Genomic DNA, 21,800 nt, shown 5'->3' with positions numbered 1-21,800 from the left:
ACGGATTCACCTTCTTCTCGTTGGGCTTTCTGGAGCTGAGAGGCTACACCCCAAAGTACTCCCTCTCGTATGTATTCTTTTAAGAACAGTCTCCTAAGAGTAGAGTAGATCGTTTTCTCTTCTACTCTTAAGGTTCTATACCAATCTCCAGCCTTTCCGCTTAGGGTCAAACTCAAAGCCTTACACTTATGTAGCTCATTGTGCTCTTCCAAGGAATCGCACACATGTTCAAAGACTTCCATATGCTTTCTAGCATCTCCGTCTCCACTGAATTTCTGTGTGAGCTTAGCTACTTGAACTGCCTTGCTCCTAGGCTCTCTATCAGGTGCACTACGCATGTTTTCCGCAATAGAGCGACCGATAGTTTGAGCAAATGCTGCCAAATCTCCTATTTGAGCAGGTATAATGGGTGTATGTGCTCCTGGAACCACATGTGAGATGGGAGTTGGCCTTGGCCTTGGCATACGCGCGGCTCTTGGGTCCCATATTTCGTATGGTGGTGTACCAGACGGTGGTCCAAAGTTTACAGGCGTGGCCCTAGGCATAGGGGGTGCCTGATATGGCATGTTATTATTAAATGGCATGGCTCCACTTGTATAAGAGCTTGGATAATTCCATTGTGGATTGTAAGCTCTTGGAATAATCGGAGGTGTAGGAGCTACATGAGGCTGAGGTACGACAGGTGCACATGATTGATACATACATGTAGGTATAGTTGGGGGCACTTGCTACTAGGCATCGGCGCAGTGTTAACAAATGAACTCCATGGTGTACTTCTTGTCATGCTCACCACTGGGATATGCATGGTAGCCGTAGTGTCATTAAGAGAAAGATGAGCTAGATCTGGGAAGGTAAAGCTGCCACTTGTGGGCTCAGATTGTACTGAGGCTCCTGGCGAAACAACATATGGAGGATCAATGGGGCTCACTGAGGGAGTCTCCATTTGTGATAGGGTTGGTTGGTTGGCCTTTCCCGTATCCAAGAATCTCATTAGGCCTGTTGAAGGCATGTTGATCCCTGTGTTCTGTCTTTCTAACTCGACAATCCTATGGAGGACATCACAGACTTTTGTTGTTGCTCATCTATGCTAGTAGCACCCGATGTGGATTGTAGAACATCTAACCAACCCACATGATAGGTGTGTCCTGTGTACCGATCAGTTAAAGCTTCTGCTTGTAGGTCATACTCCCAATTTTCGTTTAGGAATATCCCATCTAGGCCTGGCGTGCTGGAGGTTTCCCTTGAAGTGGAAGCATTATTGCTCCCCATAGCTTGCCCCTCCGTGACTGCTATCATGGGAGCACTCGGTTGCTCGGCTGGCATGATTGTTGTCATAGGAGCCTTTGCTTTCAGGGCTCGTCTTTGTTCTAGCCTTCGTAGGTTCTCAATTTCCCTCTCCCTTGTTGCTTGCATATAGCGTTCGATCTCTTGTACTTCGGCAAGACTCCTACCATCGGGTAGTAAAACCTCAGAGGGAGATAGTCCTAAAGGATAAGGAGGTGTAGTGGATGGAACATTCACATGCACACTCTCAAGAAGCATAGGGTCCATTTTAGGCATGAATGACGAATTTACTTCCCCACTCCCTTCATTTATTTCATTAACCGCATGTTCGGAGTGAGTAGCTCTACTAAGGGTCTCTTTTAAGCAGCTAAACACGCTGGACCCGGGCCGTGGGCCCATGGCATGCATGTCTTGACTTGAACTATCAGGGTTTGGTGTAGGATACCCCTTCATGACTTCGTAGTCAGAGGAAGAATTACTAGACGCGATATGTGTTAAGTATGGAGCCTGATTTACCCTTGTAATTTTCTCTGGTAAAAGCGCACATTTGTAAGGCCCCCATTATGAGGAGAAGCCATCGTGCATGAAGGAAAATCACTCACCGGAAACCAAAATTTTCACGGACAAGAATCAGGGGCAACTTTAAAGGCCCCCGAGACTTTTTTTCGCCGGAATATTCTTTTTCGCCGGAATATTATGGCCGGACGGCGGCCGGAAAGTGGTCGGAAAACAACCGGTCGGTTGGCCGGTGGCCGATAGTCAATGGCCAATGGCCGGTGGTCGGAAGTCAATGGCCGGTGGCCGGTGGCCGAATTCAAAAGCGGACTTGTCTTCTCAAGGGTGGCCACACATGGGCGGATTGGAGGGTCCGATTTGGACTTATTCACACAAGGGCGGATACACATGGCTGTCTCTCATAAGAGAGGGCAGCCCTTTTGGCCTATAAAAGGAGGCCATTTCTACACACATTTCATAGTGTGAAGTTGATGTAACAAGGTGAGTGTGAGGTGGTGAGAGTGAAGCAAGGCGGGAGCTCCATTAAGGGTATAATCCCTTTGTAAACTACTTCTTGTTTTGAAGTACTAAAGCCATTGAGTGGCTGCTTTCCCGTGGACGTAGCCCACATTGGGTGAACCACGTATATCGTGTGTACTCTCTCTCTCTCTCTCTCTCTCTCTCTCTCTCTCTCTACTCTATAATCTCGTGTATATAAATCTGTCTCTCTCCATTAAGTAATCTACTCAATTATCTATTTAGCTACGTCTTATTTCCTAACAATATGAGGATCTTGGGTCGCGCTACCTTGAGTACCGGCCGAAGGTCCAGAACCTAGGGTGGAGGAATAATGGGTGCCCGCGTAAATGGAGGCACTACCAATATGCTCGTGCTCTAACACTCGTCCAGAGCGTAGGTTCATATGACTTGGATCCCCTAGAAGTGTCAGTGAGGGCCCGTGAAGGCTGCTCACCTAGTAATTTTGGGTGTTTTGCAACCCAAGTCTTTTCTTATTTATTTATTTTTTGATTTTTTGGTCCTTTTTTTCTGACCCGGCTATAGAATAGAACGTATGATAGCTCAAAACGAGCGTCTCGGTCAGAGGGACATGTCGTGCTTTACAGCCCTCCGTTTGGTCACTTTATGCCCTCGGAATCCCTAAAACCGTCAATTTCTAGTAGGGAACTAGGCCCAAATTAGAAAGTCTAAGGGTGCAAGTGGGAAGAGAAGGGAGGAGAGTGGAGGACTTGCCCCACATGCTCTCATTCCCTCTTGAGGGGGTAGGGTATATATATAAGAGTGAGTCTAGTATATATCATTAGACTGAGGACTAAGGCTTGGGCCTGGGCTTGGGGTCTCGATCTCGATCAAAATTTTAGTGTAGCCCCCCAGTCACTCGCGCTTAAATATTTTCGGTTTTTTTTTTTTGTTTTTTTTGGGCGATGACCGCGCGCGGTTTAGGTGACCCTTTCTTGGCCACACACACTGTCACCTACCTAACCTCCCAGTCAACAGCTCACAGACAGCTCACTACCTTATCTACTTACTAACAGTGCTGCTAACCACTGACTAATCTGTTAACTGCTTACTGACAGTGAGCTAACTGTCCACCTACTTCCTCTCTCACTACCTTACTGTGCAAAGACTGTGTGCAACCAAACCTTGACAGAAAACTGTGTACAGACTGTGTGCAAACAGAAATTGCTAACTGCCTTCCTACTTATTCATTCACTGCCAATAAGCTAACGACTACTAATTGTGCAAAGACTGTGTGCAAACGGAAAACACAACATTATGCAGAAATCACAGAACTTGCAGACAACACAGAAATTAACAACTTACAGAAAAACAACTCATTCCTCTTCCTCTTCTTTCCTACTACAAACAACTCATAGGAGAAGCACAAAGTGCCTCTTGGGCTTAGTGCAGGGCAATTCCCCGGCAGCGACGCCAAAAATGTGCGCTCCTTGCCGCACTGTCGAAGCAAGGGACTTGCCGATACACCGTGTGCGAGCCACAAATGGCTCCAAGGACACAACAAGACTAATCTAGCAAGCTCAAGAGAGCAAAGGGTGTGTCACTCACCGCTCTACGCTCGCCTTCGTGGTGGATTCCTCGCCGCGATGAAGAAGAAGCTGCAGTCGTGCCACGCTCAACCGCTTCGCCGCCATCGTGCCTTCGTAATGCTCGATCGCACACACACTCTCCCTCTCTCTCTCTCACACATACACACACACACAAGGAGGTGAAGAAGAAGAAGATGGAGATGGAGATGGAGCAAGAGCACTCTTCTATTGCACAAATGAGAGAATGAGTGAATTTTAGGTTTAGTTGGCTTTTATATGAGCTCACCCCATTCACACTTGGGCGCCCATGCTTAGCCAACTAATCCCTTGAATGTCCCAGTTAGAGTGCGCCTCTCATCGGCGATCACTCTTACCCTTTTCCTATTGGTCCGACAAGCCCGGTAGCTGACTCTACCAAATACATAATACACGTCCGTCGTAGGTGATAGGGTGTCCGTAAGCCGTGAGGGTTAACAGAGAGAGAGGAGGAGGTGGTTGTGGGAGGGAGGAGAGAGAAAGAGAGAGAGTAGATGTGGAGAGATAGTGTGTGCACAGAGGGAAAGATTGGGAGAGTGAATATGAGAGAGAGCGTGTGTGTGTATGTGTGTGTGTGTGTGTGAGAGAGAGAGAGAGAGAGAGAGAGAGAGAGAGAGATGTATTTTTCAATATGATTTTAATGTAACTTCATTGAATAATAATAGTTTGATTAAAAGTGAATACTTGCAAAATAAATATAAATAGAACATTTGTAGCCACTACCCTACATCTCCCTCTACTCTTTCTCTTTTTCTCTTTCTTTGTCTCTCTATACTTTCCCAACACTAACTTTTCTTAAATTACCTTACCCCCCCCCCCCCTTCTCTCTCTCTCTCTCTCTCTCTCTCTCTCTCTCTCTCTCTCACACACACACACACACACACACACACACACACACACACACATGCACACGCACACGCGCGCACACACACACACACACACACACACACACACACACAGATTGACATCATCATCATCATCACGCTATAACGTTTCACAAATCAAGAATGCATTCAATTCTGCAAAAGCCACCTTGGAGAATGAAGAGGCTACAGACAATGGAAGGACACCATAGAAGATCAATGACAAAATAGCTTGCCTCATTAGTTATGCTGATAATGAGCTTACATACTTGGGAGAACTCGAGTCTGAACTCAAGTTTGAACTTGATGATGATCAATGTCGCCAAGTAAGCAACCTTTCAATGACAATGAACGCAATCAAGTACGTGATCGAGAAGCTTTTTGAGGGTGGATACCTCACCAGTTCGGTGAGGAGCAAAATTATGAACTCAAGATGGCGATATACCACTTTATACTTTTGGCCAAGATTTGTGGTCTTGGCCAACATGGACATGAAACTTGTCAACTCTTAGGGCGCTGAATCAAATGAGCTTAGGATACCCGGTTTGGGAACAAGCTTCAACTACTTGCAATACTATCTTTGGATCCCTTATTTTGTGATACCGAAATATCTAAGTTTGTAATGGTTTCTTCTTGGTTTAAACACGTGAGGTTGGACAAATTTTTTTTACCAATTTCTTTTTTGTAATGTTGGTGAACAATGACATTAGGCATCCAAAAGAACCCTCTCTGGTAATGGAATACATATATCTTAAAAATAGTTTAATTTGGATTTTAAAAAATTATTAAATGATTCTAATAACTATTAAGATTAATATAAAATGCCTTTAACTCTTCTAAACACCATTAGACACTCCCACTCTCATATTTTCAATTTACTACTAATTTTTCAACTCGCCTATCATGTCGTGCACTATAGTCTTCCCTTTCTTTCGAAAGAGCTTCTCCCTTTACCGAAGAGAAAATTATTTTTGGGGTTAGATATTTGCAGGAGCATGTTGCACCGCAAACATTTAGTGCTCTACATGCCATTGTCATTGTTGGGAGGGAGGAGTTGATAGTACCACTAAAGAAAACAAGCAAATCACCTAGGAGAGGAGTTTTATGTCACGGACGAATCTCTCCCTACAAAGTTCGTGGTGGTGGTCAAAGATGACTTAGTCTTAAATTTGAGTGGCATAGCTGATCCTTTGGTGGACATTCCCTACATAGACCTTACTAGCCCAATCAAGGAATAACTTTATGGGGAGCAAGCATTGCAAAACTATGCCAAGGTAAGGAGAACAAATAGTATTTTGTCTTTTTTAGCTCAATGACGAAGCCCAACACATTGACGAAGCTTCTTTCAAAGATAGTGGAAACCAAACAAGTGTCAAAAATTCCAAAGTTGTACAATGGGAACATGGTGTTTGAGTTTCCACCAATCTTAGGAAAGGTTCATCCAATGGATGCTATGGAACATAAGTATGATCCACACCACTGGACCAAACCACAAACCTTCAAATTGCATTTCTTAGAATGTGTCACAAAAGCCATTGTGTAGGTACCCTAAAGTGTCTCAATGAAAGTTATCCCAAATTGGTTAATTTTGGGAAGTCAAATACGATGCATTTCAATGGCAGTGTGCTAAACTTACGTTGTATGGGCGAAATTTGTGATGGAATTGGAAGCAAGCTTACTTGCCACTATTGTGGACATTCACCCATTTGTTTGTGCACATGTGATTGCACGCTTGGGTGCAATTTGATCACACTCCGAGTGGCAGATTGGGTGACCATGGCATGCCATGTTTATGATCCAAGGTTCGTTATTTGAGGAACATATTTTTTAAGTTTGACATATCTTAAGAAATGACTAATAATATGTATACTAATATGAATGTCTTACATTAAAGCATGCAAGATCTCCTCACTATTGCAACTTGTGAGATGAAAGAGGACACAGAATCATAAATCCTTCTCTGGAAGTGTATAAATGAATTTATGGAGGGGCATAGATGTGAGAAAGCAGGTTTCCATGGATTCATGGCTGATGAACAAGCCAATTGGAATGTAGTTCTCACTTTGTTCAATGGTGGGAAAGAGAACGTTCTACAACACCGATAGTGATCTTGCCTTTTTCCTTGGAAGCAAAGAGATGTGCAAAAAATGGTGTTTAGCTCCCTCTAGAGAGGTAGCTGCATCAAAGTCTCGTCTCCTTCAACAATGGTGGCACAGTGGACATTGCATGTACAAAAAACATCCCCCCAATGGACTCTTGGTTGAGTTGGTGGGAGGTGTGTATAGCACATTGGGGGGGCATCATGACAATAGTAGAGACAAGTAGTGATGGGGAAAACACTTCAAGAACCAACTTGGTCAAGAGTAAGCATGGGAGCTGGCTTGTGGGCGACAAGGGATTCAAAAAAAAATCTCATTGTATGATGCATATACTTTAGATATGGCGAATGCAATACTACAAAGCATGAAGACAATTTCTTACTCTCAAGGTAACCATATTGGTAAGGGTCCTTCATTAGAGAGACTCAAGGAGAGAGTTTCCTTTAGTCCAACACATGCGATCAGAGTAGTAAATGAGGCTACATTTAGAACAAACATGTATAAAGCTTGCACTCCTCTTGAAGGAGACAAAGAAACCGTTTGAAAAAAGTGAGGGCCATCGATTGTGATTGATGTTGAAGATGAATCCACATATAAATCAGAGTGCAATGCAAAAACACATGACCGCACATCATGTGGAAGGCCTAGGACGATCATTTTCAAGGAGGATTCATGGATAGCAGATGTGAATGAGAATTCTAAAGACAAGGCAAAGGTTTGTATTTTGGAACAAAAGGTAAGTTATGTGGGCAATTAGAAGAACTCCAATCGGTGACCATGTAGCATGTAGTGGCACCCCAAGTGGTGGAAAAAGATGTGGACAAATATAGTGGCATGTAGTAAAGGGACTTCTGCACCCTCGTTTAAGGGGTATAGAAAACATCCAAATGGGCTACTCAGGCAATGGTTTTGGTTCTGTCCCAACCATGCTATTCATCTTATGTAGTCGATCATAACATAGATCCAAGACTAGCTCATACCCCAATAATTTGGCCGGATGATCTAGGAATAAAGCTTACAGATGAAGAAGTTGCTATTTCCCTTGACGGAGGATTTCAAGTGGAGTCAGTTGGAAAAGTACAATTGGGTGAAACAACAATGCGGACTTCTCCCAGGGGTGGAGGTGACTCCTCTACCGCTTCAACAAAAGCAAGTAGTAGTGGTTCAACACTAAGAAATGGCATAAGAGTCAATTTCGTACTTCCATTTCAGAGGAGGCAGCAAAGAAAATTGGTTTGGCTCTTAGTTTAAAGGCTAAGGTGATCGAGGAGAAATCCATTGTAGACAATGCAAAGGAAGTCTTCAAAATGGAGTCTCATGTAGGAGACAGACATGTGGGGGCGTATGAGGTGTACATCAAGGATGAGCCCTACTGGACATGCCGGGATTTCACCAATAGGGAGGGTAGGAAGAAATCTTATTTGGCTTGCAAGCACTTGTACTTCATTTTCTTGAGAGTGCTTACATTGAACCAAAATGAAAACATGTTCATACATCAGCATCTACTAGGCAAAGTAGATGTCTATACTGCTCTTAGCCGTGAACGCACATATCCCAACCTAGAGTAAAGCCCCATGTTTGGATAATTTTGTGACACCTTTTCCACTATGTGTTGAATCTGACAAAGTTGATTTGGATTGTTCTGATATTGGACCACTGAGATGTTTTGGATTATCTTGGTCTAACAATCATTCTATCTCTTCACTTACTAGCATTAATCTCGGTGCAAAACAATCTAGGCATATACTTGTTCTTGTGTGTGTGTGTGTGTGTGTGTGTGTGTGTGTGTGTGTGTGTGTGTGAGAGAGAGAGAGAGAGAGAGAGAGAGAGAGAGAGAGAGAGAGAGAGAGAGATCACAATATGTGATCGAATTGTGTTAAATATTTGAAAGGGTGTGTATGTGTTTAATGATTCGAGTGTGTTCTGATCCTTGATATATGTGTGCTCACCAAGAAAAGAAATCTGAGAGAGAGAGAGAGAGAGAGAGAGAGAGAGAGAGAGAGAGAGAGAGAGAGAGAGGGAGGGAGATTTGTGAATGATGGATGTTTGATCGACGTGTGTTTGCCAAGGGAAAGAGAGAGAGAGAGAGAGAGAGAGAGAGAGAGAGAGTACATGTGTATGAGTGTACATGAGTGAGACAGAGAATATTCTTGGTTGTAGCATTGTCCTTTCGACATAGATTATGATGTTTGAAAGAGAGAGTGTGTGTGTGTGCAATGATTCTGGTCAAATTATGAACTTGTAGGAGTATACATGAAAGAAGCAAAAAAGAGAGGGAGATTTTTAGATGATGGATATTTGATCAATGTATGTTCGCAAGGGAATAATTCTATGTGTGTGTGTGTGTGTGTGTGTGTGTGTGTGTGTGTGTGAGAGAGAGAGAGAGAGAGAGAGAGAGAGAGAGAGAGAGAGAGAGAGAGAGGGATGAGGCTGAGGGAGTGTCAAGAGAGAAAAAGAAGAAGCGGGTCTGTAAATATGAAGGGTTGACAGAGGAAAGGAATCTTTTTAAGATCGGCTCGTCGAATTCCAAAAAAGCGTTAGTCAAAAAATGCTCGCCAAAAATTATTCCCCGGTTTGAAGAAGCACTTGGATCTTGAACACCTTCCCACCCAAGAGGAGATCGTTCTTGAAGAAACCTATCTTCCAGGTCTTTTGGACCCATTTGCAAATCTTCCCTACCAGGCCACAGATCGCTCCTTGAAAAAGTGAGGAAGGCTCATTAAAATGTGGACATTCTCCTTCCAACCAAGGAATGGCTAGAAGGAGAATGTCCACTTTTTTTTATTTGCAAAACACACCCAAACCGGTGTGCGATTATATAAATTCAACCCAAAAAATTACTACAACTCCATGCTCAAATCGAGCAATGGAGGACAACCACCAACCATGTAAGACACCCACTTTAACATATAACATACTAAGGCTAAGGAATCCACCCACAACAGACGTAGAACACCATGCCGAGGGATTTTACAGGGAGCCCTCACACCCGTGACACATAGCATAACATTCACAAGTAACTATCATAATGTCGAACATAAATAACTAGAGTTGACCTTGGTTTCCACCACCATAGTAGTCCCTAGCACTACTGTCCACAGTGCCCAAGGCATGCTTGCCCATAACAATCCACACATCGAACCAGAAGAAACAAACCCACATCACATCGCGACAACCAAACTGCAAGAGCCTCACAAGACAACACGAGATCCATGCAAGTAATGTGAGCCTTGCATCATCGAACACCCCAACCCACCGTGAGCTCGACGATGCTCCACATCAAAGTCGAGAACACCGGAAGACTAGTCACCACCAGCCAAACACCTTGCAGATCCACCCTTGTTGCCACAGGATGGACTGCTCACTGCCACCCAATCAGAACACCCATGAGGGAAGGAACATCTCAACCTGGAAACAGTTTGTCCTCCACAGAGGAGGTGGGAGGGGTTGCCTCTCCTGAGCCAAAAATAAGGGCCGAGCAAGGGAGGGATGCAAAGAATGAGGAGCAAAGAAGCACAGTACCTCATCTTCAGACAAGACCGTGCCTGTCGATGAACGTTGAGCCCAGCTAGTGATCGACTTCTATCGAGCTTCGTGCCGTAGGTTGACCCTAAGCCTCCTGCTCCGTGGCCTTGCAAACCGCATTCACAGAGCGTCGCTCACTCCCGAACCCTAAGCTTATAGAAGGCCCAAACCACAATTTAATGAGCCCCAAACCATCTCATGGACATAACCTCATCATGAGATTACATTCTTTTTAGTCCACTTTTTTTTGTGGCTTTTGTGTAAACCCCAAAAATATTTGAACTTGATCCTTTTTATTTAAGAGCCTCATTTAATTTGTTCTTACTTGCTCTATTTCAAAATATTTCATCAATCAAACACCAAGATTCCCCAAGGCACTCCTGGCACACAAAAATGAACCCGTCTCCCTCTGTTCCCATGCATCCCGTTCTCCTCATGTCCTGCTACGATGACAACAATCCCCCCCCCTCATCCCCCTCCTTTTGTGTCATCGGTGTTCGCTATCTGCTCTCCTTAGCAACCTATTCGCAGGTGGCTCATCACACATGCTCAACCTTTGGTCTTCAATGGACGACATTATCTAGGTACAAGGATATTTGATGCAATGCAAAATGAGAGTGAGACACAAGGAGTGGATCATCCTCGCACACAAACGAGAGAGAGGGAGTTTGCCATCCCTATAGACAAACATATGTGTTTGAGAGAGATTCGCCCTGCAACTTGTTCACCTCGGTGCCCCCAACTTTCAAGAGCCGTTGCCTGCTCGCATAGGCTTGCATTCATTGATGCCAGGAGATTAACCCTCTACTAATCGTGGCACCCCAAAGTTGCTACTCCGCACGAATACTAGGAGAGACAGAGAGAGAAATGACACCTACAACGAAAAAGCACAACAATAGCTCATCCGTGTATGATCTCTACTTGCTCTGTTGTGACATTGATGCAAAAAAAAGTCTCCCTTTCACTTCTCCTGACGCATGACAACTCTCTCCCCCTCTCTTCCCTCCAGGGATCTTGTTCTTTTTTTCCTCCTTAAACACAACGAGCATATTCATAGATTTTGCTTAACTAAGCACCTAAAAATGATCGTGCCCCACCTATTGGGGCCTTTTTGTTTAAATATTATTTTGATTTCAGAATGCAATTCAAATGTTAAGCTAGATGTAGAGAGTGTGCCTCTTAGAAAGCAGTTCATGGCCTTGCCATAAGAGGAGGTGTCTGGGGGGCTTCTTATTTTGCGTACGCCATGCCATGGACGTTAGAGTTCTGTCCACATGAAGAGTTTATGAAATTCTATCCAATGTGGGTAATGCTTAAAAGCCTCCTTGGGTTTATGATATTCCATTGCCTTTATGATGGGCCATGTGTTGCTCATATGGATTAGGTCTGCATTGGATATTAAAGCTTGCATCTTGTGGAACATGAGCAAGCCCATTCCCAAATATCTGGATCTAAACATGAGATGTGTTAGAGCGTTTAGCCAAAAAAGTTAGCATTCTTCTCTTTCCACAGTGCATGGTACAAATGTCACAAGATTGGTCACTATGCTAGAAATTGTCCCAAGATAGTGTTGTCAGCAAGCCAGTGGTCAAATCCACATGGAGGCATGCTTCTAGAGATGTCAAGCCATCTCATGGATGCACATGCAAGCATGCTAGAGGAGGAAATATGTGATTGGGATGTGGCTGAGGATATAGTGATTGAGGAGGCTTGTCAACCTAGTGTGAAAAAGCAGGAAGAAAAGTGTAAGCTAAAAGAGCCCTCGCATGAGGTCTTGACTACCAATGAAACCCCAATGCAAGATCTCAGTTTTGAAGTCACCCGTGGGAAAAAGCTAATTCTCCTTAGCTATCTTGTGGGTGTCTCTAAATCGTCTAAAAGTACTAGTTTGGTCAATAAGAAGAAAACAAAGAAGGGGGTTTGGTCAAGACATCGATGTGGCTGGCCCCGACTACCCTTCTCCATGGTTTTGTAAGCCCTGCATTCCAGCCATAATGCCACATTGGATGCGAGTGGAAGATGCTGGAGTGGTAGCCCCCAAACTCTTTAGGCTTTGCTTGCTCCCCACAACCGCCATCCCCAATTGCGACGTGCTCCGTGTGAAGCTCTTCAACTCCCACCATGCGGATGAGAAGGAGCAGTTCCCTATGTAGGGCAAGAGACTCACATGGCGCCTTCTATGCAAAAAAATTAGTGTTGAAATCCTCACTGAAGAGGCAAAGAGGTTACCCACCAGCCAAGGCTCCCCCTCTTGAGAGCACTCTTGTAGTGGAGGCCTCTTCCCGCCTCAATTCCATCCTCTGCAGAGTAGCTCGGAACCCTAGAGGAAGGAATCCAAGAGTACATTCTTTTTAATCCAAAACTTTAATCATATCATTAGCTTGATTTAATTGAGGGTGTTTCCTTTCTCGAACTTGGCATTGCACCTCAGCTTTATAGATACATTTTCCTTTCTCAATTGATGGTTGCACATGCATCCACTAGACGTTGCAACTTGCACCTCACCTATATTCTTTTCTCCTTCTCCTTCTCCTTGGATTAACTTTTTGGCCTGCTAAAGTCCTTAGTATCCATATGGTGAAGGTCATTCAAATTTGTGTGCTTGGCATGTGTCCCTTTAAAAATTAAAGAAAAAGAAAACATTTCTTTTCGAATGCTATTTCCCAAAGCTTCTTTCTTTTTGGCTTGCTAAAGGCCTTAGTATTTATATGGTGAAGCTGAGTTCAATTCCATTTGTGAGACATGTGTTCCTCAAGAAAACTCTTTAAGAAAAAGACTTCATGTCCTTTCAAATGTTATTTGTCAAAGTTGCATTCATGTTTTGCTTGAAAAGGCATTAAAAAAACAAAAGAATAAAGTCCATAGGAGTTTGATCCATGATGTGAAGTATTAATTCAATATTTGGTTTTTAATATTTTGATTTATAAAAATTCTTTTTATTCAAGGACTTCACAAAAATTTATTTTACTATAGTGTTTGATTATTTTTTAACCTATTTCTTTATAAAATCATTAAAATATTTTTTTGTTTTATTTTTTTAATATGTTATTTTATTTTAATTTTATTTTGGTTTCAAATGATAATGTGCAATGTGCACCTTTCAAATGATAATGTGTAATGTGCACCTTCCATTTGTGAGACATGTGTTTCTCAAGAAAACTCTTGAAGAACAAGGTGAGGGATCACGAGGGCCTGCCAATGGAAGGATTTCTAGAGGTGCTTTTAGGAAGTAGGAAGAGGGGAGCATTGGAATGTGTTTTTGGAGTTTAGTGGGAGCAATAAGTAAATAATGGAGTGGTCTGACCAGAACGAGAAGTTAGTGCTTGTTGTTATGTTAGTGAAGGAATTTGTAGTTCAAATGTGATCCAAAGTTGAATCGTAGATTGTTGTGGTTTGGGTTATATGTTGTGTCATGTTGTGTGTGGAGAGAAGGTTAGAAAGTGCAAGGTATTCAGGTGTTTGGTAGTTAGCGTTGATGTTGAAGTCACCGAGTAAAATGGTAGGGGTGTGTTGGAGGTGAGGTGTGAGTAGTGTGGTCAATGTTTGCAGGAGCAAGGGAAGTGGAGTTGAGGGTCTGTGGTACAATGTTATCAGGGTTATTGGTGGATTATGTGGCGTGCCGAGGAGCGCTATAATGCATTCTATTTCATTCGTGGAAATGATGCTGTGGTGTCTTAATAGTGTGCCAATTTCAATTTCAAAAATGCCGCTCGAGGGCATGATAGTGTTTGGGAAAAAGGAGAAACGCTTCCCTAGAATATACAAAAAATAGTGTTGCAATTTTAAAAAGTAGCGTATTTTTTTGAAATTCCTCTCTAGTGTTCGGGGAAAATGTGTCTTGTCTTAATATCGTGCCGTTTTTAATTTAAAAAGTGCCGATTGAGGGCACGGCAAAAGGAGAAATGCCACCCCAAAATAGACAAAAATAGTGTAAAAATTTAGAAAAATAGCCTTATTTTTTGTAGTTTCCTCTTGAAATATTTTTGTACCATAGCCTCTCTCTCTCTCTCTCTCTCTCTCTCTCTCTCTGTGTGTGTGTGTGTGTGTGTGTGTGTGTGTGTGTGTGTGTGTGTGTGTGTGATGCGATCGACAATTCAAGGGTCTGCCATCGTCTACAGGAGGAACTTAAAACACACGCCATTCTCATAAAGCAGAGAGCTCGCAAGATGGCAGTAGGCAGGAGCCTCAACATTGCCGAGCAGTATTCGAGAAAAATGTGCCTCGATTTAACACCATCCCATTTTGAATGTCAAAAATGCCGGGAAATTTTAACAAGTAGGCTAATTTTTTGATGGGTTTTTACACTATTTTTCTCTCTTTTGGGGTTGAGAGCATTTTCGAAATTGAAAACGATATGATATTAGGTCGAGACATATTTTTCCCTGACAAAATTTTTCGAGAGGAAATTTTGGAAAATTAGGGACTATTTTTTGTATTTTTACACTATTTTTCTCTCTTTTGAGGTTGACAACATGAGGGGTATTTTGGTGTGATTATGTATATATATGGATAATATAATTCTATAGTAAAGCACAACAAAAATTCCATGTGATTTTAAGCACTCATTGAAACTTATTCTTCATTAATTTCATCCTCCCCTTAACTTAGCAGGCCTTCGTGTTTCCTAACCTTGTTCAATGTTGCGCTTGCATTGAGTGATGTCAATAATGTTAAAAGGGTTATTGTAATAAAGTAAAATACTTAAGATAGAACTTTGTTAAATAATCTTGCTCTCGTTGTTTATGTATGCAAGCAAGCAAGCAATCATGCCAACAAGGGGTATCAATCCTTGTCTTTATACAATGCACAAACATTGAACCACTAAGGCATGGAAAAACTTTATACAACTCCTTTATCTTATGATTCTTGTGAGCAAGTGGAGGACACACGTGTTCGGTGTATGAATTTACTTCTTTGGTTATCACCCTGTGTGCCTTCTTCATGTATTCAAACACTTACACAACTATCAACCCTTAAGACTGAATTCACACTACCATTCTTAAGTTGTAGTGCATGAACCAACTCTATAGAGGTTCAAACATTGAGTTCATGATCACCATGGATTCCAATACTTTCTCTCTCTCTCTCTCTCTCTCTCTCTCTCTCTCTCTCTCTCTCTCCCCCCCCCCCCCCCCCCCCCCCCCAAACCAAAAAAAAAAAAAAAAAAAAAACCCAAAACCAAAACTTTCCATAGATTGTTTTCTCCTAGTTCTTTAGAACAGGTATTGACTTCAAGACTTGTCGAATAGATCTTTGAGGTATGTGAGGCTGTTGGACATTGATTTCTATTGGAGAGAGAGAGAGAGAGAGAGAGAGAGAGAAGAGCAAATTGGAATAACCTTTCTATTGCCCAAGTGTGGTAAATTGGGCCATCTCAGCTACCTCGTGAATAACAGATCTTGACTTTAGGTGGGATAAAACTTTGCGATCTCTTTGTTTTGCTCTTGTGTTGCTGTTAAGACTTCTCTTCTTGCAACCATGTTGTGACCCCTTAATTTCAACCCTCGTCTCCACAATCTTTGTTCATCAAGAGTCATTGATCCGCTCACGTATGGTATTTGACATGTTACTTTTCAGTCCTATAGGTTGTATTCAACCTATGACGACAATACAATCAGTCCTATAGGCTGTATTCCACCAATGAGGACAATACAATCAGTCCTATATTTCAACCCTCATCTCCACAATCTTTGAACATTAAGAGTCATTGATCTGCTCAAGTATGGTATGTGACATGTTACTTTTCAGTCCTATAGGTTGTATTCGACCTTTGAGGACAATACAATCATCTATCTGTCCATCTTTCTACGCGATTAGTGTGCTACCTTTTTGGTATGCTAGTCGGAAGGCCCGCGTCTGATGCAACATAGGTTGTATTTGACCTTTGAGGACAATACTATCATCTATGCTATTAAAGTGTGCTACCTTTTTGGTAAGCTATCCGGAAGGTCTGCGTGTCATGTAGCATAGGTAGGTGACTTCGTTTGAATGGATACGTTTTAGTAAGAGGAGCTCTTTCTCTCTCTCTATAAACTTTCAAAACTCGACTCTTGATACATGTTTTAGTAAGAAGAGCTCTCTCTCTCCCTCTATATTTATGTATACAATTTCAAACCTCGACTCTTGATACACGTTTGACTTCTCGAGTAGACCTTGGAGGCACTGATCCTACGACATTAAAACATTCTCTCTCTCTCTCTCTCTCTCTCTCTCTCTCTCTCTCTCTTCCCACCTCCATAGGCAGCCGATTGTGAGTGCCTGACCTTGTGAATTGAGAACTTGTCCCCAATTTTCAAGTTAAGAGATGGGGTTTCAACATTGACATTTAAATGAGCAAATCTAAGAAAGGCAAGGCCTTCTTGAAAAGAGGGGAAACTCATTTTCAATCAGCATCTCTATCTGTGGATGGACATCGGTCCCCCCTCGGCGGCAAGCTGGCACAACAAAAAGGGCACAAAACTGCAAAGCTTCTTCCATCGTCCACACGCACAGGCTGTCTCGCGCTTCCATCGATCTGCAGGTGTGTACATTGTCCTCGCATCTCTCTCTCTCTCTCTCTCTCTCTCTCTCTCTCCACACACACACGCACACACACACACACACACACACACACGCGCACACACACACACACACGCACACACACGCACGTATACAGTTTACACACACTCCGTTGGCTACACTCATAGAAGGATTTGATTTTGCGGCATCTTGTGGCGTATACAGGGTTGAACATGGATTACGCGTGCTTGCTGACAATATGAACACAACACACACAAATTTATTACGGTTATACAATCTGTGTACATCTTTGTGTTTTAGCTTTTGGATTCTGTTGTTGTTGATCACATTTGCAGTGGATGCTATACAATGCAATCTGAAATTTCTGAAATATCCGGGGTTGATTAGAAGATTGCAAACCTCATGATCTGACTATACGTATCATTTAGTTGAATAAATGTGCATTGGCAAGGGCTGAGATTAGTCATAACTCAGATTCACAAGCTTGAATTACACACATATGTAATACTTGTTCAAATTGATCTTAGTAAGTGGTGTTGTTTTGGGCAATCAATTTCATGGTCTTAAGCACCTCTTCATGGCTACACTATAATTTCCCAAACAATGACTTTGACCTGGAAGATGGACATCACTAAGCTTTCTTACCTGCACAAACGTTTAGGATTTAAGCTTGAGTGGTTTCAATAAGTGCTCGTTGCCCCTGCTTAATTCAGAGTATGTTTGAGAGTGGACAAGTGAAAATGTTTTGAACGGTTGGAAGAATAGGTTCCAGTAGCAGTTATGCACTATGGGCTAGATTTGAGCATCCTAAGCTCTGGAGTACACAACTCTTATCTTTATGCCAGTTTTTTTGAATATCTACTAAAATATTGTCTCCTATTTTTCCAAATCCTGGGCTTATCTATACAGATCTCCTGAGGACATCGATTGTTGTTCTGTAATCCTACTCTTCATGTTCAGACTGCATCCATGGCTTCTTAATCTTAGTCATGACTCCTGTAACACACCTGATCCTCTTGCATGTCGTGGCAGGTTGACAGCAGATCTGTTCTCATCTGCTGTACTGTGAACGATGGGAGCTGGGTTCAGTCCTAATATGCCACTTCAAGGAGGGCGACTGTCTGATGAGAGAATGTTTGTCCCGAATGCAGCGATTCTCTCCCGGACGCGTTTTAAAGGAGAGAATAGCTCTCACAATAAAGATACAAAAGTGCTTGCGTCAGATGCCCTTCCGTTACCAGTATGGTTGACAAACAGGGTATTCTTTGTGCTCTTCTTTGCGGCAACCTATTATCTCATGCGAAGATGGGGAGAGAAGAAGGGCCAAACCCCTCTTCATATTTTAAGCTTTGGAGATATTATTGCGTTGGTTGTTGTAGTTTCCTCTTTCATATATCTTTTGGGCTTTTTTGGTATTGATTTTGTACAACAAGCACTTAGATCAGCAGATGGTCAATGGGACTTCAATGAGGAGGCTGAAGCCCTTATTCAGGAATGTAATGGATCCAAGCCTGAATGTATTGCGACTCACGTTCCTGAGCCCGCCAAACACCAGAAAGGCACTGATATGCTAGAAAACGCAGATGAAGACATTGCACTTGCAGTTAGTAGTGGTGCTGTTGCTTCTTACTCACTGGAAGCAAGTATAGGGGATCCACAAAGAGCAGCTTCTATCAGGAAACGTGCAGTAGAGATTCTCACTGGAAGGTCTCTTCAGGGTCTTCCACTTGAAGGATTTGATTATTCAGCTGTTTTGGGACAATGCTGTGAAATGGTGATTGGACATGTACAAATCCCCGTCGGGGTTGCAGGACCTCTGTCTCTGGATGGATTTGAGTACATGGTGCCCATGGCAACAACTGAAGGCTGTCTTGTGGCGAGTACCAACCGAGGATGCAAGGCCATACATATGTCAGGTGGTGCAACAACTGTTTTGCTTAGGGATGGCATGACAAGGGCCCCAGTTGTGAAATTTGACTCTGCTCAACGAGCTGGGGAGTTGAAATTCTACATAGAGAATGCTGAAAACTTTGAGATTCTTTGTTCCAAATTTAACAGGTATCTCCTTACCTTCTATTGATTCTTTTAGTAGTCTATTTATTGTTTTCCATAGTAAGCACTAAGATATTTGATACTTGGTTTTGTTTGTTGACATATTTTCTTTGGTCCTCTCAGTTGTTTGAATGGCATGAACAATGGTCTTTGAGTTTTTTTGCTTTTATATGACTTGAGGGATGGTTGCTTCTCTCAATTTTTGTTTTCGTGTTGGGTCTAGAGTCAAAAGGTGATAATGAAGGTAAGGTGCATGGGCTGCATACATGTTTTTTTTTGGGGCAAGCTTATTGGGACACAAAGCAACATGTGTTCCAGAGGTAAAAAGTTTAAGAGGGGGTTAGGAAGAGTAGTTGCAACTCTGAGAGAGGGGCTGTAAGCAAACATTTTGATCGAAGGCAAGAAGCTTTTGAGACAATGGAAGAACATGAGTCTCAAACTGCAAACAAATTATTGGAGTAGGAAAGGCTATGAGATAACATATATCTGGAAGGTACATCAGGGAATGCAAATTTGGGTTAAAGCTGAGGAAGAGAGCAATGGAAGGAGGGAGGTTTCTTCACACCCAAGCACATTGAAGTTGGGCTGCGTATTTATGCGGGTAGTTTTGGTTTTCAAACAGGTCAAGCAGGTTTGCACGCTTGCAGTATATCCAATGTGCCTTGGCTGGCCGGAATCTTTACTTGCGGTTCAGCTGCTCCACGGGAGATGCCATGGGGATGAACATGGTGTCGAAGGGTGTACAGAATGTCCTTGAGTACTTGCAACAACGGTTTCCAGACATGGATGTCATGAGCTTGTCAGGTTTGTTACGTTTTGTAAAGTGAGTTGAGTTAATTTAGCAAAGCTCAGGTACTGACATGTTTTTGGGTGGCACGTTCTCAGGGAATTTTTGTGCAGACAAGAAGGCCACAGGGGTCAATTGGATAAACGGACGTGGGAAGTCTGTGGTTTGTGATGCCGTGATCAAGGGGGAGGTGGTCTCGAAGGTCTTAAAGACATCGGTGTCGGCCTTAGTGGAGCTTAATACCATAAAAAATCTAACTGGGTCTGCCATCGCTGGTGCTTTGGGCGGATTCAATGCACATGCATCCAACATAGTGTCTGCGGTTTTTCTGGCCACGGGTCAAGATCCTGCGCAGAACATTGAAAGCTCCAGCTGTATTACATTGATGGAGCCGGCCAACGATGGGAAAGATCTCTACATTTCTGTTAGCATGCCATCTATTGAGGTGAGAAGAGTAGATTATTCTCGTGGTCATGTGTGCAAGTAGTAAACAACGTCTACGGTGGCATATCAGTTGATTGTCGATCATGTGTTTCCTTTTTATTGTGGTTGTGCAAGTAAAACAGTGATTGTTGCTTATTTTGACTTCGTGGTTGTGCTAATTGGGTTGGTTTTTGTGGATGTATAGGTGGGCACAATTGGAGGTGGAACACAGCTGCCTTCTCAATCCGCATGTTTGAATCTGTTGGGCGTGAAAGGGTCAAGTTTAAAGGTACCTGGCTCAAATGCACAGAGGCTTGCCAGGGTGGTTGCGGGTGCAGTCTTAGCTGGAGAGCTGTCCTTGATGTCAGCTCTAGCTGCAGGACATCTTGTCAAGAGTCACATGAAGTATAACCGATCAACCAAGAACTTGGCTGGTGATTCAGTGGTCGAAGCACAAACTGTAAAATGTGTTTGATAGAAAAAAGGCTTCAGGCCTGCTAAAGTCTTCATGTAGCTGTGCCTTCCTATTCATGGTAATTTCAAAGCTAAAAGGAAAGCTTCAAAATTTTTCTCGGGTCACCACCTGTGGGCACTTAGTCAACTATTAAAAATACAGACGATTTAAGATATGTATTATTAGATGTTTTTGTTGTAATACATGTGTAAAGTTCCTTTTTCCCTGTTGGTGGTTTGTGTGTTGGGATGATTTGCTCTTGCTGAGAGCACAGATATATTGAATTAATCGAGTTGACTGGTACAATCATACCCGTCTATGGGCTCCCAAGCTTTCTATTTGTGATGCATGCAGAATGTGTGGTATGCAATCTCACAAGAAGGACCGATGCACTTGTTTCGGTTGATCCAACATACATTAGGAATTAAGAGACCCAAAGCCAAAAATGCATCATGTCTTGGTCCTTCATAGCCTTAGAGGGTACTTGTACAGGCCATAATTTGAGAAAATCCGCTTCTACAATGCCGGTCAAAAGTACCTTACAGACCCTTGATAAACTAGCTCTACTCAAACTATGCCAAACTTTTAGAGCTCTAGTCATGAATATTACTATGTATTGCTATTGTACACTTCTGGGTGGTTGTAAAACATAGTCCTATTTTTCAAAAAGAAAAGCAAGTGCAATGACTAAGCTGCAAGTAAAAGTAGGAAAAGGGTATTCAATTGATGATTTACCAAGAGATGTGCTAGAAGAGAGGCGACACTCACATTCTTTACCAGTTATTGGTCAGTGGAGATATGTCACTGTGAGTCTTAAAAAAATCTACATCTTGCCATTCTTTGTAGGCAAAGCATAAGACCACGTGAAAGACTCTTGTTTGGATATATATATATATAGATAGAGAGAGAGAGAGAGAGAGAGAGAGAGAGCACTAAAGCTTGGGGTGGTGACTCATCAAAAGCTCCATATATCACGTGCATTCAAGACATTAACAATAATACCCCAATATACATGTTATATTTACATTGTGAGACTATTTAAAAAGCCCCACCCTTCTCTAATGTATACATAGAAGTATACATTTTGGACTATTAATGATTCTCCCTAGTTAACTCACGTGATATGATAAACCTTTTGAAAAGTAACCACTGCGGGCACTAAAGCACTAAAACTGGGAGAACTTATGACCGTACTCC

At 42.6% G+C, this 21,800-nt stretch overlaps 1 protein-coding gene across 2 annotated transcripts; it reads left to right on the top strand.

The window, feature by feature from the left end:
* Positions 1–16,748: 16,748 nt before the first annotated feature.
* On the top strand, positions 16,749–20,825 carry LOC147433887 (3-hydroxy-3-methylglutaryl coenzyme A reductase 1-like). 2 transcript variants are annotated; one of them, XM_086490510.1, is made up of 5 exons: positions 16,749–16,888; positions 17,920–18,945; positions 19,562–19,743; positions 19,825–20,171; positions 20,355–20,825. In XM_086490510.1, the coding sequence occupies exons 2-5, from the start codon at positions 17,960–17,962 to the stop codon at positions 20,622–20,624; spliced, it is 1,785 nt and encodes a 594-aa protein (XP_086346636.1). In that variant the 5' UTR covers positions 16,749–16,888; positions 17,920–17,959; the 3' UTR covers positions 20,625–20,825. The 2 variants fall into 2 exon arrangements, with proteins under 2 accessions (XP_086346636.1, XP_086346637.1); XM_086490511.1 differs by lacking the exon at positions 16,749–16,888 and adding an exon at positions 16,954–17,154.
* The last annotated feature ends 975 nt before the right edge of the window (positions 20,826–21,800 follow it).

The sequence above is a fragment of the Adiantum capillus-veneris genome, chromosome 19 (assembly GCF_014529385.1).
Source record: "Adiantum capillus-veneris isolate H3 chromosome 19, ASM1452938v2, whole genome shotgun sequence".
Taxonomy (NCBI): domain Eukaryota; kingdom Viridiplantae; phylum Streptophyta; class Polypodiopsida; order Polypodiales; family Pteridaceae; genus Adiantum; species Adiantum capillus-veneris.
Note: the sequence above shows the minus strand (reverse complement) of the source record. Positions and strands in the feature narration are given on the sequence as shown.